Consider the following 17,275-nt stretch of genomic DNA (forward strand, 5'->3'; position numbering starts at 1 on the left):
GCCATGAACCCTCCAGCCACCTGGGAACCACCTCCTCTCGGGGCCGGCCCCTTCTCCTTCCCCACCCCCGGCAGCTCCACTTTGCCCTCTGCCACCCACCGGAGATGCTGTACTTCCCCGGCCATTGCCGGACACCACCCCACCAGCAGGGGGCTGGGGCCGGCTCCTGGCACAGGACTCCTCATCACTGTCTGCTTCCCAGTTGTACATGGCGGTGCCGGGTGCCTTGTGACTGGGAGAGGGCCTGCCCAGGGTGGGGGCTGTGACTCGATCTGTTCAGTGGGGTGGCTGAACCTCTGCAGTTTGAGGGGCAGCACCCCCATCGTCCTCCAACTCCACCCATGCCCCCCTTGCACTATGGGGAAAGGGCGTCAGCTGGGGGTGGGGCGCCATGGTGGAGCTATGTCATGGAGAGCTGAGGAACCATTTCTCTTTATGCTACCCCACAGGGTGACAGAAAACAGAAGTTTTCCAGGGAAAATGGGCCGTAGGATCTCTGCAGTGATATCTCTGGGTGTGATTCAAACTGTCTGGAATTGTTGATCAATTATATCGTTTCACCACACTTTGGTTCATTATTTTGTTATGAAATATACTCAAGAGCACAAATAGCCAATGTCAGTCAGGTTTATTAATATGGTGCAGGGAAAAGGTCGATACGATACCAATCTCCAAAGAGCTGTCCCGTGCAGCGATACGGCATTCACCTTACCCTGACGGTGCTCTCCCACAGTTCCTAAATGCATACTAGTATCTATGTGGTGCCCATAATACATATTATTAATGTGATATATATCTATATGCTGTACAATATATATTAGGCAACAGGAACAAAGGTGATAGCAAAGCAGACCAAGACTTTTTCCTGAGTATTTTATAGATCCACACACACACACACACACACACACACACACACACACACAGTACTCTGTTTCATTTATTTATTGTCAGTATCAGAAAGTGAACTCTGAATACTTTGTGCCTGAGGTTAGATGTCTGTTCACCCTCTGCCCTGGTTCTTGCCACGCAGACGGAAAGCAGAAGACCAGAAGTCCGAAGCGCAGACATGTTTATCCAAGCAAACACATCCATAGCTTTACACGCCGGCAGAGTCTGTTCCCCAGTGTTCTGTTCCCAGCTGTGACACCGCAAAGGGTTTACTCCATGTCCCCCTTCCCAGCTTTGATGGCGCAGGCCTTACCTGTGTCCCTGTTCCTCATTCCCCACCTCCATTCCCCATTTCCCATTCCCCATTCCCCGCTGCTCCTCCTTAGCAGGCCCAAATATACCTGCAGCGCATGCCCCTAGTTAGACCCCTTACAACTTAGGGTCATGTTCCGTTTCGGAGGGTTGTGAGTCTAGGGTCTTCATCCCACCCCTCTTGTACCGCATGGGAGGGGTAAGGAGTGAGGTTGTGTTCTGGCCAAGGCCAGCCCTTTCTTCGGTTTTTAGTGTTTCTTATGCCTCCCTCACCTCCACCCCGCAACCTCTCTTGCCCATCCTAACTGGTTGCTTGACCTTGCCTTGAGATAAGGAGTTGAGGCCGTCTTTAAGTGTGTGCTCAGATATGACATTCCCACCATGCCCAGTAACACTTGAGCTGAATCCCTTATCTTTTCCCATTGTACTAAAAGTCCCATCTGGTGGGGAATGCAACACACAGTGTCTTTGTTCATTACTCTTCACACATATTAATATAAGATATAAGAGTATCAAAAAGTCAACTCCAAAATTCTATCTCAGGCTGACAAACAAGCCTAAATGCTAACATCTGAGATCACTCTGGTGAGGATTTGGGGAATTTTGAAGTGCACTTTCAGGCAGATCCAGCCTTCCTCACGCCCCTCTCTCGACCTGGTGCATTGTGCTGCTGTGGGGTAGGGTTAAACAACTGGGGACAGACTCTCAAATGTTCAGACACCACAACTAAGGCCAGATTTCACCTAGAAAAGTTGGTACCCAGCACCTTCCATGGTGCACATTTGAGACAGAAAAGCCCAGCACTCAGCACTTCTTCTGGGGCCAAAATGGCCCCGGGTGTGTTGCTCCATCTCAGAGCTGACTGAACTTCAGGGGCAGATACAGCATTTCTTCCTGCAGCATGGACGTCCTTGGCTGTGGCTGGGTGTGTCACTAATAAAGGCCAGATTCCAGCAAAGAAAGAGAAGGTGCAAGGAGCCTTCACACTCCTTTTCACGCTCCACACACGGTGCCGAGTGAGGACAAGGTCATGGCCAAGATCACCTTCCGGTCAGCAGCGCTAAGCTCGTGCAGGAGACGGTGTACAGCTCCCTGTGAATCAGAGGTGGGGTTCCCATCCCAGCGTACACAAAGCCCCCAAAACCATTCTGTCTAAGTTACTCAGAAAACCTCTCCTGCATCCTCTGCTTCCTGATTGCTCAGCAGCCCCCTCCTGCTCAGCCTAGAAGCTTTTCCCTCGGAACAGGAGAAGCACCCGGTCACGAATCTGTTTGGTTTTCACACCGTACACGATGGGGTTCATCATGGGAGGAAAGAGGAGGAGGAAATTGGCCAGCAGGATGTGCACGTGTGGGGCGACGTGGTGCCCGAACCTGTGTATTGTTGAGGAGAGGACCACAGGGATGTAGAATACTAAGATGGCGCAAAGGTGGGAGCCACAGGTGCCGAAACCCTTGAGCTGCTCTTCCTTGGATGCCAGGCTTAAGACAGCCCTTAGGATGTTGACATACAATAGGGAGATGAACATCAGATCCAGCCCCACGATGAAGACAGTTACGATGATCCCATAGACATTATTGACCCTGGTGTCGGCACAGGCCAGCTTCACCATGGCCATGTGTTCGCAGTAGCAATGGGAGATGACGTGGGACCCGCAGTAGGGCAACCTCCTGAGGAAGAAGGGCAGAGGGACCGTTAGCAGAACAAAGCAGAATTGTCTCCTTTTCCCTGGTTTAGAGGTGGGCCCGACTAGAAATGCCCTTTTCCTGCTGCTAGAACATAACGGTTTACGTGCCTTGCCAGGCAGGAACCTAGAAGTCCCCAGACAAGATCCATCAAGTCCAGAATGTTGCCTTCATCGCTGGCCAGTACCCAAGGCTGCAGAGGAAGGTTCAAGAGACCGTGCAGAGGACAGTTTTGGAATGACTTGCCCACAGAAGAAGTCTTTCCTTCTCCCCCGCAGTTAGTGGCACAAATGAAAGAACCCAGAAGAAGTTCCCACTTCTCTTTGTTTTTCTGTAGGACCTGTAAGGCCTTTGTGTCCTGCATGCTGGGGCAGCCTCACAGCCAGACGGAAAGGGCAGTGCTTAACAGCACGCAGGTCCCTTCCCCGTTCCTGCATGACACTTCATCTGAATATCTGACTCACGTTTGATTCCGAATATGGAAAGGACCCAACAGCTGTAGCCAAACCACCTTTGTCCAGGATCTCCTCATAGCGCACAGAACAAGCTATTCTGAGCTTTGGGGAACCTGTCTCTGAATGGATCTCCTGATCTTAGGCCACCGGGGGGGACCACCAATTTGTGGGACCTTTTTGGACTGAGTGTGGGACAGTGTTCTCTGCGGATGTGTATATGCATTTATAAGTGTCCTGCCTCCCGTGCCCACTTGTAAGCAATTTGAGTAGGGGAAAATCAGTGCACTCTTCTTTGGCCCAAGTTTCCAGAATAAAAGCAACCTCTCACTCCATTCCTGTATGCCTTTTGGGGAACTGGGAAGGACGTTCTTGTCGCTAAAGAAGACCAAGGGGAGTTCGGAGCTGTAGACTCCCTTTCCAGCAATCTCAAAGACTTTCTGGGCCAGATTCTAATCCCAGCTATTGAGACCAGACTATACGTCCACTCAGGAAATTCATTGACCCTTTCTGTTTCTCCGTTTCCCCGCCTGTAAAATAGTGATAATACTGACTTACATTACACAGGTGTTCTCACTGAACTTTATAAAGTGCTTTGAGATCCTTAGAGGAAAGGTGCTATTTAAGGTGCTATTTATCCATTCACCCGAACTCTGCCCCCTTGTTGCCCTGGATTGGATGGATGTAGTAACCCCAGATGTTGATCAAGCTACTTGCAACCATATGGTGTGCATTCAGCCACCATGAATTAGAACATAAGAACGTAAGAACAAAAGAACGGCCATACTGGGTCATAACAAAGGTCCATCAAGCCCCGGATCCTGTCCTCTGACAGTCGCCAATGGCAGGTGCCCAAAGGGAATGAACAGACAGGTTATCGTAAAGTGATCCATGCCCTGTCACCCAATCCCACCTTCTGGCAAACAGAGGCTAGGGACACCATTCCTGCCCATCCTGGCTAATAGTCATTGATGGACCTGTCTTCCATTAATCTATCTAGCTCCCTTTTGAACCGTGTTATAGTATTTGCCTTCACAACACCCTCTGAGAAAGAGTTCCAGGGGTTGACAGGGCGTTGTGTGAAAAAATACTTGCTTGTGTTTGTTTTAAACCTGCTACCTATTAACTCATTCATTAATAAAATAGAACACCATGTATGGGATGTTCTAACCCTATCGCTAGAGTCTGTGTGAGCTTCAATACCTTGTAGTTGTAAATAAAAGCACGCTGACTTGTATGGATCTTTCATCAGCCAGAACCGCTGTGTTCCCACTGATTTATTCCTGACACCGCCTGGAGTGAAGCAGTTCAGCTAAACTGCTTTGGGTTCTGCTTTGGGTAACCCCCTCTTAACCTCATATTCAAACCTAAACAGAGCCCTGAACAAGCAGGGACAAGTCTTCAAACGTCATAGACACTTTTCCACATTCACCCCCTAATTGTACAGATCCCCTCACGCAGACAGGCCTTTTGGGGTATTTGCACACTTAAACTAGGCACACACACACACGCACACACACAGAAAGACATACACACACACACATTTGCACTTCCCCTCTTGGAGATCAATCCCATACTATTGAATGGAGATGTAGCTATTAAGCCAAGGGCCTGTAAAATAGGAATGGGTTAATTTACTGCTACTCTTTGTGGCTATTCCCTGTGCCTGATCTCAGAGTTTTCTCTGTAATGAAGAAAGGCTCTGAATTCCCAGCTGGGGGAGGAAAGAGGATTTCTTTAACAGGTATAAATACTCCCATGCGGGTTGTCCCGGCAGACTGGAGAATCACGCAGCTTGGGTGTGACTGTAGCATTCACTGTAGGTGAAGAAGATACAGACGGATCCAGGTAAGTTGGGGCAGTATGGATTTAATCAGGGGCCCTGTTAATGCATAATTTTTAAATACACTGGAAAAAATTGGGGCAAATCCTTTTGTCAGTCACGCTGGTGTAAATGTAAAATAATCCCACTGATTAAAGCAGAGCTACTCTGGATTTCCAGCAGTGTAACGGAGCAGAATTTGGCTCTTTATGAATGAGCTCTTTAATAACATGGAAAAAAGGCCTTGTGAGAAGGGGAAGTCCTGAAAATTCAAGAAACGCCAACGATAACACAACCTGAATTCTGCCCCCTTTGTATGAATTTCTTAGGCTTTAGTAAAAAGAAAAGGAGGACTTGTGGAACCTTAGAGACTAACAAATTTATTTGAGCAAAAGCTTTCCTGAGCTACAGCTCACTTCATCGGATGCATTGCGAATACAGACGAACACGGCGGCTACTCTGAAACCTGAAATTAGTCTTTCATGATTTGATTGCAAATCATTCCTCAATTCACACAACATCAAACACTCTTTTCTACAGCCTTAGACACACACACGGGTGGCAACACCTTGTTGTCCCCTTTTCGCCCCGTGTACTTGCACTACTTTTGTCATCACAACAGTCCAGTCTGCGTCTCTTTGGTGACTTCGACTTATTTGTATAAATTCACTTCTCTGCAAGGTCTGTTTTTAAATACATTTCAGCAGAGCAGCCATGGTCTCCCTGATTTCTTTCCAACCAGCAGCACAGCCTTCCTGCTGTAATATTGAGCGGCATTAAGGTAATTATCGGCTCTCACTGGTGTAAAATGTAGGAAGATCCCCACAACATGAAGGGCTCTGGCGGGTGTTGTGTGACAATTCTGGCGTTTCCCAAACCAGAAATACCATCAATTAGCCCAGCATTTCTCATCGCCCTGCTGGATTCCAGGGCAGTGCATGGAGCATAGCACCGGGAGGTAGGAATTTTAACCGGGATTCTCGCTAGCTTTCAGGTTTCTTGCTCGTGAGTAACAGCCCGATACTGCATCTTGGAAGCCAGTGGGAGTTTTTCCACTGCCTTCAGTGGAAGCAGGATCAGAGCCACGGCCTCTTTGTCTCACTTTCCCCATCTCTGGAAGCAGATTAGCACTACTCACGCCTGTCGCCAGAGGGACTATGTCCATCCAGGCAGAATGCCCAAGCTGTGAGGCTCAATGGGCCGGGTACATGCTGCTTCACATGCCGGGGGCTTCATGGGAAACGCAGGCTACTCGTGGGTGCAGAGCCCTGACAAAGTGGGGCCAAGCTCCCTTCAAACTCCGGCTCTCGGGCGCAGTACTGCTGACAGCAGCAGGGACAGGCAGCCAGAACGCTGCTGCTAAAGGGGCCAGGGACCTCCCGAGAGAACACACTTGCTGTGCTGGGGCATGTTTCTGCCATGGCTAAGACCATGCGTCTGCCTGCCCTGAGCACATCCAGGGAGGAGACACGTTCCAGCCCATCACTAAGGGACCACATCGGCGGCACAGAGGGGGCAGACAAGAACTAGAGAGGGAAGGGTTAAAAATTCAAAGTTAACGCCCCTCAGCTCCTGCTCTGGTTTTTACCAAAACAGGGAAGCTTTCCTCAGGCAAATGACTGGTAATCAAATGCTGCAGCCCCATCTGCACAGGACTTTACTGCAATTCATTCATTACCACGTGGGCTCCCATTTCGGGGACTTTTTAAAATCTCCAACCTGTTTTGCATTTAAAAAAAAATTGCAATGATTTTGCACACAAAGTTAATGAGATGCAGTTAGCTACAAAAGGGTCCAAAGAGTTGGCTGTGGGGGGCTATTGGAACCCACAATCAAACCTGTCAAAAGTGTGTGCAGAGGGACAAGGTCGGGGAGGGAATATCTTTTATTGGACCAACTTCTGGCGGTGAGAGAGAGACCAGGTTCTGGGCCACACAGAGCTCTGTGTCTCTCTCTCACCGACAGAAGTTGGTCCAGTGAAGATATTCCCGCACTCACCTGGCCTCTCTAATAGCCTGGGACCAACACAGCTATGACAAGGCTGCATAAACTGCCTACGTTTATCAAAAGGCCTCGTTCCTAAGCTGTGTCCATGCGGCACTGACTGGTCACACGCTGCTACGGGCTCTTCTCTTTGTTCCGGCTATCAGCAGCCAATAATATATAAATATTTTCTTATTACAGTTCCATGTAAGCAATGGCTGGCAACTAGACACAGGGCTATTATGTGCTTGCCAGGGACAGGGGAAGTGGTCCCTGCAATCCTGGATGGGAGTGGAGGAGCGCACCCAACAACGGCTCTGTCTCAGACTCCGTGTAAATGTTTGGGAACCTAGAGCAAAGCTCTGGCCTTGGGCAGACGTGCGTTCATGCCCCCAGGGCAGGCCGGAAAGACCCTGGTCCTTTCCAGCCAGGAGCCATACTTGCAGGGCACATGACAAGGGCAGACATGTGACCGACAGGACAGCAGAGATAAGACTCCCTGCAGAGGTAGGGAAGTAATTTTCTGCACAGGCCAAGGGGACAGTCTGCGTGGGGAGTGAACCCAAGCAGGCCAAAGGGACGGGCTATTTCTGAACTTCCTGCTTTCCAAGGGCAGGAACTGCTTCTCCCGATTGGGAGGGTCTAATACAGCGGGTGCGGGGAAGGGGCTGTGACTGGAGTCCCATGCGGGCGGGGGATGAGCATTCATAAGGAGAGAGTGAAGTAGGGGAGACAAGGAGAAGCTGGTTCTAGCACAGCACCCCGGTTACTCAGCATCTCGTGTGGAACATGCATCTGAAGGTGCTTTATTATACGCGGCCAGATGTGGTACAATGCCAGAAACCAGTGGGGCTGTCAGCGCTGCACAGGGGTAACTTAATGCCAGTAACAGAGAGGCAGAGAAATTAAGTGGTTTTGCAGACACAGGCTTACAGGGTGATGGACGGGCATGGTCTTCCCAGCCAGCTTCCTCTGGCATCCGCACAAGCACCATCCCGTTGTAGGCGGGGGGAGCTGTGCTTGCGTAAATCAGCTACGGATCCAGCTCAAAGAACTCAAAGCTCACCTAGTTTATTACCCTACGGGCTCCATTCTTTCTACAATCAACTCTCAGAGAGAAAAATACCTGGACAACTTTTTCACAATCGTGACGTTGAAATAGATTGGGAACCCGAGGAAAGGGATAGATAATAAGACAGAAAATATCATATTGCCTCTCGATAAATCCATGGTACACCCGCACCTTGAATACTGCATGCAGATGTGGTTGCCCCATCTCAAAAAAGATATATTGGAATTGGAAAAGGTTCAGAAAAGGGCAACAAAAATGCACAGGGGCATGGAACGACTCCCATGTGAGGAGAGATTAATAAGATTGGGACTTTTGAGCTTGGAAAAGAGATGACTAAGGGTGGATATGGTTGAAGTCTATAAAATCATGAGTGATGTGGAGAAAGTAAATAAATTTACTCCTTCTCATAACACAAGAACTAGGGGTCACCAAATGAAATGAATAGGCAGCAGGTTTAAAGAAACAAAAGGAAGTATTTTTTCACGCAACACACAGTTAACCTGTGGAACTCTTTGCCAGAGGATGTTGTGAAGGCCAAGACTATAACAGGGCTCAAAAAAGACCTAGATCAATTCATGGAGGACAGGTCCATCAATGTCTATTAGCCAGGATGGGCAGGGATGGTGTCCCTAGCCTCTGTTTGCCAGAAGCTGGGAATGGTCGACAGGGGATGGATTACTTCATGATTCCCTGTTCTGTTCATTCCCTCTGGGGCATCTGGCGTTGGCCACTGTCGGAAGACAGGATTCTGGGCTAGATGGACCTTTGGTCTGCCCCAGTATGGCCGCTCTTAAATAGATAGATAGATAGATAGAAAGATAGATAGATAGATAGATAGATAGATAGATGTTGTCAAACTTTTAATTGTTTACATCCTTGATTACGTTCTTAACTCACAGCTCTGGATGCACCAGCTGTAATTTTCAATGATCAAACAGCTGCAGTTCTCTCTGGTTCATTTTGCCATGGACATATCAGGCCAGATTCACCCCTGGCACAACACACTGCAATAGCTGTACAGGGGCATAGCTGATCAGGGAGTAGCCAGGGCTGTCTGCTGTCCCCAAAACATTATCTTATGTCTTCAGTCCTCATCTTCCTCTTCTTATCGCTGAGTATGCGGTGGGATCCTCGTAGAGGCTCATGGGTCTCCCGATTGCACTTGGTTCATGGAAGGTGGCTGCGGAAAGAGGGCAGGGCATGGAAATCTCTGTGCTCTCCTCTCCCCATCTGTCAGTACAATAGCAACTGTGGGCCCCAGCTGAGATCAGGGCCTCACCGTGCTAGGAGCTGTACACACACATGGGCATGCTAGAGAGCCCTTTCCCGGAAGAGCTTACAAAGGAAAAAGACAAGACAGACAAAGGAAGGGGAAACTGAGGCACAGAGCGGGCAAGTGACTGGCCCAAGGTGACCCAGCAGCTCAGTGGCAGAGCCCAGGACAGCACTCAAGTCTCCTGACTTGCTGTCCAGTGCCCTCCCCACTAGACCCCACTGCCCCTCCAGACCATGCTGCCAATTTAGGAGCGTAATTTAAGGCACCGAGCTTTGAACGCTTTGGCCTGAATAAACCAAATGAGCTCGTGCTGGGTTTGAAAAATGTTCAGCATCCCGAAAAAATCCCAGCCCTTCAATTATTGTATTGCAGGGAAAGACCTTCTGCAAATCGATTGATCCACGACTGCTGTAGGTCATGTCAACCTTCAATCGGACCTGCCCTAACCCCTCTACGTTCCTGCTGACCGGCATCCCCAGCCTGGAATCTGAGCATGTCTGGATCTCCATCCCCTTCTGCCTCATGTATCTGATTGCTCTGCTAGGAAATGGTACTGTCCTCTTCGTTGTAAAGCAGGAGGAGATCCTCCATGAGCCCATGTACTATTTCCTCTCCATGCTGGCAGTCATTGATTTGGTCCTCTCAACTGCCACTGTCCCCAAAATGCTGAGCATCTTCTGGCTGGATTCCAGAGAGATCAGCTTCGGGGCCTGCTTCCTCCAGATGTTCTTCATCCACACCTTCACTATAGTGGAGTCGGGGGTGCTCTTGGCCATGTCTTTAGACCGATACGTGGCTATCTGCAACCCCTTGAGATACAAGACTATCTTAACCAGCTCAAAGATTGCCCAGATTGGGCTGCTGTCCCTTGCTAGAGGAGTGGGGGTTGTGACACCCTTAACCTGCCTTCTAACCAGTCTGCCCTACTGTAAAACGAATGTCATCCCTCATTCCTATTGCGAGCACATGGCTGTGATGGAGCTGGCCCACACACACACGGCAGTCTGCGACTCATACAGCATCATTGTGGCCACAGCCCTAGTGGGGATAGACTTCATCTTCATCACCTGCTCTTACGGCATAATCCTCCGCTCCGTCCTACGGCTCTCGACTCAGGAAGTGCGTCTCAAGGCCTTCAGCACCTGCGGCTCCCATGTCTGTGTCATCCTGCTCTTCTACTTGGGAGGGCTCCTTTCTATGTACCTGCATATTTTGGACCTCAGCCTTGCTCCTCACACCCAGGTCTTGGTGGCTGACTTGTACCTCGTTGTTCCCCCCATGCTAAACCCAGTCATCTACGGCATGAAGTCCAAGCAGATCCGGAAACGGGTCTTTAAGCTCTTTGGCCAAAGAAAGATCTTAGCAGAAGCCAGTATGCAGGGTGCCCACTGACGCAGCCCCAGAATACTGGACCTCCCCTCCGTTGTCCCCGCCTTTGCCTGAGTGTCTCCGCTCCCAGCAGCATGACATCGCATGCACAGTGCGTGTGAGGTCATGGCGCACAATGCATGTGAGCTCACACCGGCAGGGGTGGAGCAACACACTCCGAGAAACAGCATCCTCCATGCATGATACCAGAGATAACCATGGCTGGTTTGACAGCAGCACCGGACAGGGGACGAAGCATACAGAACCAGGTCTGTCTGGCTTAAAACCCAATGAATGGCTTGCCTACCGGTATCCCACCTGCTGACAGTACAGGGCCAGCTGCCAAGAGGCGCTGAGCAGCCCAACCCCCATTGAAGCCAATGGGACTAATCCTGAGGGGTTCTGAGCTATTACTATCCCCATCTGGCATCTCAGCAGAGCTATCTGAAAACTCAGTCCACTTTTTTGCTAAGGTTTTTTAATGTTTGATTGGACCTTTTTCTCACAGGGTTTCCTATTCCGAGGTGTTATTTTAAAATGTCAATGACATTTTTGGAAGTTACGTCAGTGCCATTTGTTTAAATGTTGATGGGTTTTTTTTAATGTCAACACCGTTTTTGGAAAGTTACATGAGGGTCTTTTGAAAATGTTCTTTTGAAACTTCAGCCGGCTCTCTGGCTGGTTGAAAAATACCGTGATTTCTTTGTCAAAATTTTTACCGGTTTCCAAAATTTGGGGAAAAAATTTCAACGTTATTTGAAAAATCAAAGATTTGTGACCATTCTGACTTGTCAGGATTTGGCCCCTGGTGCCTTGCAGGGGAGCATTTTCAAAAGCGCCACTTAAGGGTACGTCCCCGCAGCCTGCAGCGGTGAGCCTGCCAGCCCAGGGCTATGGACTGTGGCTCGGGGGGCTTGCGTTTCCGTGCTAAAAATATCTGTGTAGATGTTGCGCGAGGGCTGGCACGAGGGCTTTGAAGCCTAGCGAGGGGAGCTGTGCTTCAGACCCTGAGCTCCAGCCCGAGCCACACCTTGGCACCACTGGCCACGCAGCTATTCATAACAGGGCAGCACGAGCCGCACCAGACGACACGTGTCAGCCCGAGCTCAGAGGTTCGCAGCCGCTGACTGTGGAGACGTGCCACAAGTGATCAAGTCCTGTTGGGACTGATGGGTAAAATTTTCAAAAGTGATTGAGGGACACTGGGCCAGATTTTTATGGTATTTAGGTGCCTAAAGATTCAAAGGCCCCTGGATGCTTCTGAAAATCCCACTGGAGACCTACCTGCAACTTTAGGTGCCTAAATCCTTTAAAAATCTGTCCCAGAGGAGCCTAAGTCTCACTGAAAGTCAATGGCACTTGGGCTCCTGAGCCACATAGGTGCTGTTGAGAATTTGACCCTAAGTCTGGCTTGTGTTTCCCTCCAGTGCCCCTCCAAAGCAATCTCAGGGCAACCGCTTGTATTTATTCAAATCAGACACAAATCAGACTTGATCTCGGAGCATGGACCACATATTGGAAAGACCAATGACGAATGCTAACAAAAAGCAGCGCTGTCACATGCGAGACATTTGGCGAAGCAGGAAAACAAGAATCGCCAAGGACAGGCTGCCAAGAGAGTCCAAACACAGCTGTCACTGGGACAGATGGACATGGCAGGGTGAGAGCAACCCCTCGACCAATTTCTGTCCTCCCTGCTGCATACCATTACCCCAGAGAACAGGGAGAAGACAGTGCGAGGCTGAGAGTCCACTGGACAAGCCCCATGCTGGATGAGCATCCTTAGCGGAACCAACCAATGGGGACCTGGTTGGATTGTGAAGCTGCCCAGGTATGTTCCCTCCATGCAGACCGAGCCTAGACCAGGTGTGCTATAAGGTGTGACTGCTCTTTTTGCAACCAAGCTGCGGTGCACGGTGCAAAGACAGACTCCTGCAGGCACGTCCCCCTGGCATGGGTTTCCCAAAGGAAAGTGTATTCTGCGTTGTCCAGCCCTCTCCTGGACAGTTCAGATAGTTAAGGCCCGCTGCCCCTCTAAGGGCTCAATATCCAACAGCTGGCTGCTTTACATGGAGTTAGCCACACAATTCAGTTTAAACACAACACTGGGTTACTTTTGATTAAAGAATAAAGCAAGTTTATTTCACTCCAAAGAGATCGGTTTTACGCCAGTAGACGTATAAGGCATTAAAGTCAGGAATGGTTACAGGAGAAATAAAGATCAAACCCTTTCTAGGAACTAAAACTTAACAAACTTGGTTCAAGACCAGATTCTCCCCACATGCTCCCAGCACCAGGGCTGACCCACGTCAAAGGGTGTTTCTTTTGTCTTTTGAGATGAAAGAGAGAGACATGGAAGGGAGAGATACCTTGGGGTGTTTTTGCCCATCATTTTTATAGTCCTGTCCCCCTTTGAAACTCGTTTTCCCGAGAATTACCCCTGCCGTGAAGATGCACTCAAGGAATCTTGTGGTGAAAGAGGATCCAGGCTGGTGTTTGCCACAATGCAGATCTGTTTGTTGCTGCCCCCTTCCTTGCCAAGGAATGGCTACTTGGTAGCTGATTGTCCTGGTCAGGGGTGTCAGCTTGTCCTTTGTCTTTGAGAAAATGGTTTATGCAGACTTATCTAGTAAACCCATTTCAGACCTAATTTCAGCTTCTGTTTATACCGTAACATGTAATGTTGCTACACACATTTCATCCTGACAGGGTTCAGAGTGGTCGCCGTGTTAGTCTGTATCAGCAAAAAGAACGAGGAGTCCTTGTGGCACCTTAGAGACTAACACATTTATTTGGGCATAAGCTTTCATGGGCTAAAACCCACTTCATCGGATGCATGCAGTGGACAATACAGTAGGAAGATATATATACAGAGAACATAAAAAGATGGGGGTTGCCATACCAACTCTAACGAGACTAATCAGTTAAGGTGGGCTATTGTCAGCAGGACAAAAAACAACTTTTGTAGTGATAATCAGGATGGCCCGTTTCAAACAGTTGATAAGAAGGTGTGAGTAACAGTATGGGGGAGGGGGAAATTACCATGGGGAAATAGCTTTTAGGTTGTGTAATGACCCATCCATTCCCAGTCTTTAGTCAAGCCTAATTTGATGGTGTCCAGTTTGCAAATTAATTCCAGTTCTGCAGTTTCACATTGGAGTCTGTTTTTGAAGTTTTGTTGTTGAAGAATTGCCACTTTTAAGTCTTTTCTTGAGTGATCAGGGAGATTGAAGTGTTCTCCGAATGGTTTTTGAATGTTATAATTCTTGACGTCTGATTTGTGTCCATTTATTCTTTTGCATAGAGACTGTCCGGTTTGGCCAATGTACATGGCAGAGGGGCATTCCTGGCACATGATGGCATATATCACATTGGTAGATGTGCAAGTGAACGAGCCCTGATGACGTGGCTGATTTGGTTAGGTCCTATGATGGTGTCCCTTGAACAGATATGTTTCAGAGTAACAGCCGTGTTAGTCTGTATTCGCAAAAAGAAAAGGAGTACTTGTGGCACCTTAGAGACTAACCAATTTATTTGAGCATAAGCTTTCATGAGCTACAGCTCACTTCATCGGATGCATACTGTGGAAAATACAGAAGATGTTTTTATACACACAGACCATGAAAAAATGGGTGTTTATCACTACAAAGGTTTTGGACAGAGTTGGCAACGGGGTTTGTTGCAAGGATAGTTTCCAGGCTTAGTGTTTTTATTGTACAGCACTGGAATTAATTTGTACCCACCCAGTAAGCTGGTGCACCTCACAGGCAACCCCCGCCCCGGAAAAAAGGAAGGCCTCAGGAGCCGCCAGTGCTGGGCAGAGGGACGCACTGGTGCCAGGCCAGGCTGTTACCTATGTTGGTCCAAATCACAACATTGGCCAGGTGGAAACAGAGTGGCACGGCCCAGCCCCAGTCCCTGGGGGGCAGCAGGGCTGAGACTCTGGGGGCCCAACAGCCATGGATCAGGGGATGCGGGGGCTTGGAGCAGGAAAAGCCATGAACCCTCCAGCTACCTGGGAACCACTTCCTCTCGGGGCCGGCCCCTTCTCCTCGCCCACCCCCGGCAGCTCCACTTTGCCCTCTGCCACCCACCGGAGATGCTGTATTCCCCCGGCCATCGCCGGACACCACCCCACCAGCAGGGGGCTGGGGCCGGCTCCTGGCACAGGACTCCTCATCACTGTCTGCTTCCCAGTTGTACATGGCAGTGCCGGGTGCCTTGTGACTGGGAGGGGACCTGCCCAGGGTGGGGGCTGTGACTCGATCTGTTCAGTGGGGTGGCTGACACTTTGCAGTTTGAGGGGCAGCACCCCCATTGTCCTCCAAACTCCACCCATGCCCCCCTTGCACTATGGGGAAAGGGCGTCAGCTGGGGGTGGGGCGCCATGGTGGAGCTATGTCATGGAGAGCTGAGGAACCGTTTCTCTTTATGCTACCCCACAGGGTGACAGAAAACGGAAGTTTTCCAGGAAAATGGGCCATAGGATCTCTGCAGTGATATCTCTGGGTGTGATTCAAACTGTCTGGAACTGTTGATCAATTGTATCGTTTCACCACACTTTGGTTCATTATTTTGTTATGAAATATCCTCAAGAGCCCAAATAACCAATGTCAGTCAGGTTTATTAATATGGTGCAGGGAACAGGTTCGATACGATACCAATCTCTAAAGAGCCATGCCGTGCAGCGATACGGCATTCACCTTACCTTGACGGTGCCCTCCCACAGTTCCTAAATGCATACTAGTATCTATGTGGTGCCCATAATACATATTATTAATGTGATATATATCTATATGCTGTACAATATATATATTAGGCAACAGGAACAAAGGTGATAGCAAAGCAGACCAAGACTTTTTCCTGAGTATTTTATTGATCTACACACACACACACACACACACACACAGACACAAAGTACTCTGTTTCATTTATTTATTGTCAGTATCAGAAAGTGGACTCTGAATACTTTGTGCCTGAGGTTAGATGTCCGTTCACCCTCTGCCCTGGTTCTTGCCACGCAGACGGAAAGCAGAAGACCAGAAGTCCGAAGCACAGACATGTTTATCCAAGCAAACACGTCCATAGCTTTACACGCCAGCAGAGTATGTTCCCCAGTGGTCTGTTCCCAGCTGTGACACCGCAAAGTGTTTACTCCATGTCCCCCTTCCCAGCTTTGATGCCGCAGAGCCTTGCCTGTGTCCCTGTTCCTCATTCCCCACCTCCATTCCCCATTTCCCATTCCCCATTCCCCGCTGCTCCTCCTTAGCAGGCCCAAATATACCTGCAGCGCATGCCCCTAGTTAGACCCCTTACAACTTAGGGTCATGTTCCGTTTCGGAGGGTTGTGAGTCTAGGGTCTTCATCCCACCCCTCTTGTACCGCATGGGAGGGGTAAGGAGTGAGGTTGTGTTCTGGCCAAGGCCAGGCCTTTCTTCGGTTTTTAGTGTTTCTTATGCCTCCCTCACCTCCACCCCGCAACCTCTCTTGCCCATCCTAACTGGTTGCTTGACCTTGCCTTGAGATAAGGAGTTGAGGCCGTCTTTAAGTGTGTGCTCAGATATGACATTCCCACCATGCCCAGTAACACTTGAGCTGAATCCCTTATCTTTTCCCATTGTACTAAAAGCCCCATCTGGTGGGGAATGCAACACACAGTGTCTTTGTTCATTGTTCTTCACACATATTAATATAAGATATAAGAGTATCAAAAAGTCAACTCCAAAATTCTATCTCAGGCTGACAAACAAGCCTAAATGCTAACATCTGAGATCACTCTGGTGAGGATGTGGGGAATTTTGAAGTGCACTTTGAGGCAGATCCAGCCTTCCTCACGCCCCTCTCTCGACCTGGTGCATTGTGCTGCTGTGCGGTCGGGTTAAACAACTGGGGACAGACTCTCAAATGTTCAGACACCACAACTAAGGCCAGATTTCACCTAGAAAAGTTGGTACCCAGCACCTTTCATGGTGCACATTTGAGACAGAAAAGCCCAGCAGTCAGCACTTCTTCTGGGGCCAAAATGGCCCCTGGTGTGTTGCTCCATCTCAGAGCTGACTGAACTTCAGGGGCAGATACAGCATTTGTTCCTGCAGCATGGACGTCCTTGGCTGTGGCTGGGTGTGTCACTAATAAAGGCCAGATTCCAGCAAAGAAGAAGAAGGTGCAAGGAGCCTTCACACTCCTTTTCACACTCCACACACGGTGCCGAGTGAGGACAAGGTCATGGCCAAGATCACCTTCCGGTCAGCAGCGCTAAGCTCGTGCAGGGGACGGTGTACAGCTCCCTGTGAATCAGAGGTGGGGTTCCCATCCCAGCGTACACAAAGCCCCCAAAACCATTCTGTCTAAGTTACTCAGAAAACCTCTCCTGCATCCTCTGCTTCCTGATTGCTCAGCAGCCCCCTCCTGCTCAGC

General features: G+C 49.3%; 2 protein-coding genes across 2 annotated transcripts; one reads left to right on the top strand and one right to left on the bottom strand.

Annotated features, from left to right (window-relative positions):
- Positions 1-2,422: 2,422 nt before the first annotated feature.
- On the bottom strand, positions 2,423-4,060 carry LOC119565317 (olfactory receptor 52K1-like). Its single transcript, XM_037889821.1, has 2 exons — positions 3,984-4,060; positions 2,423-3,011 (listed from the first exon to the last, which is right to left on the bottom strand). Exons 1-2 carry the CDS (start codon positions 4,058-4,060, stop codon positions 2,423-2,425), a joined length of 666 nt encoding a protein of 221 aa, XP_037745749.1.
- A 5,847-nt stretch (positions 4,061-9,907) lies between these two features.
- On the top strand, positions 9,908-10,882 carry LOC102942863 (olfactory receptor 52K2-like). The gene has a single exon (XM_027830343.2). It carries the CDS (start codon positions 9,908-9,910, stop codon positions 10,880-10,882), a length of 975 nt encoding a protein of 324 aa, XP_027686144.2.
- The last annotated feature ends 6,393 nt before the right edge of the window (positions 10,883-17,275 follow it).

This window comes from Chelonia mydas, chromosome 1 (assembly GCF_015237465.2).
Source record: "Chelonia mydas isolate rCheMyd1 chromosome 1, rCheMyd1.pri.v2, whole genome shotgun sequence".
NCBI lineage: Eukaryota > Metazoa > Chordata > Testudines > Cheloniidae > Chelonia > Chelonia mydas.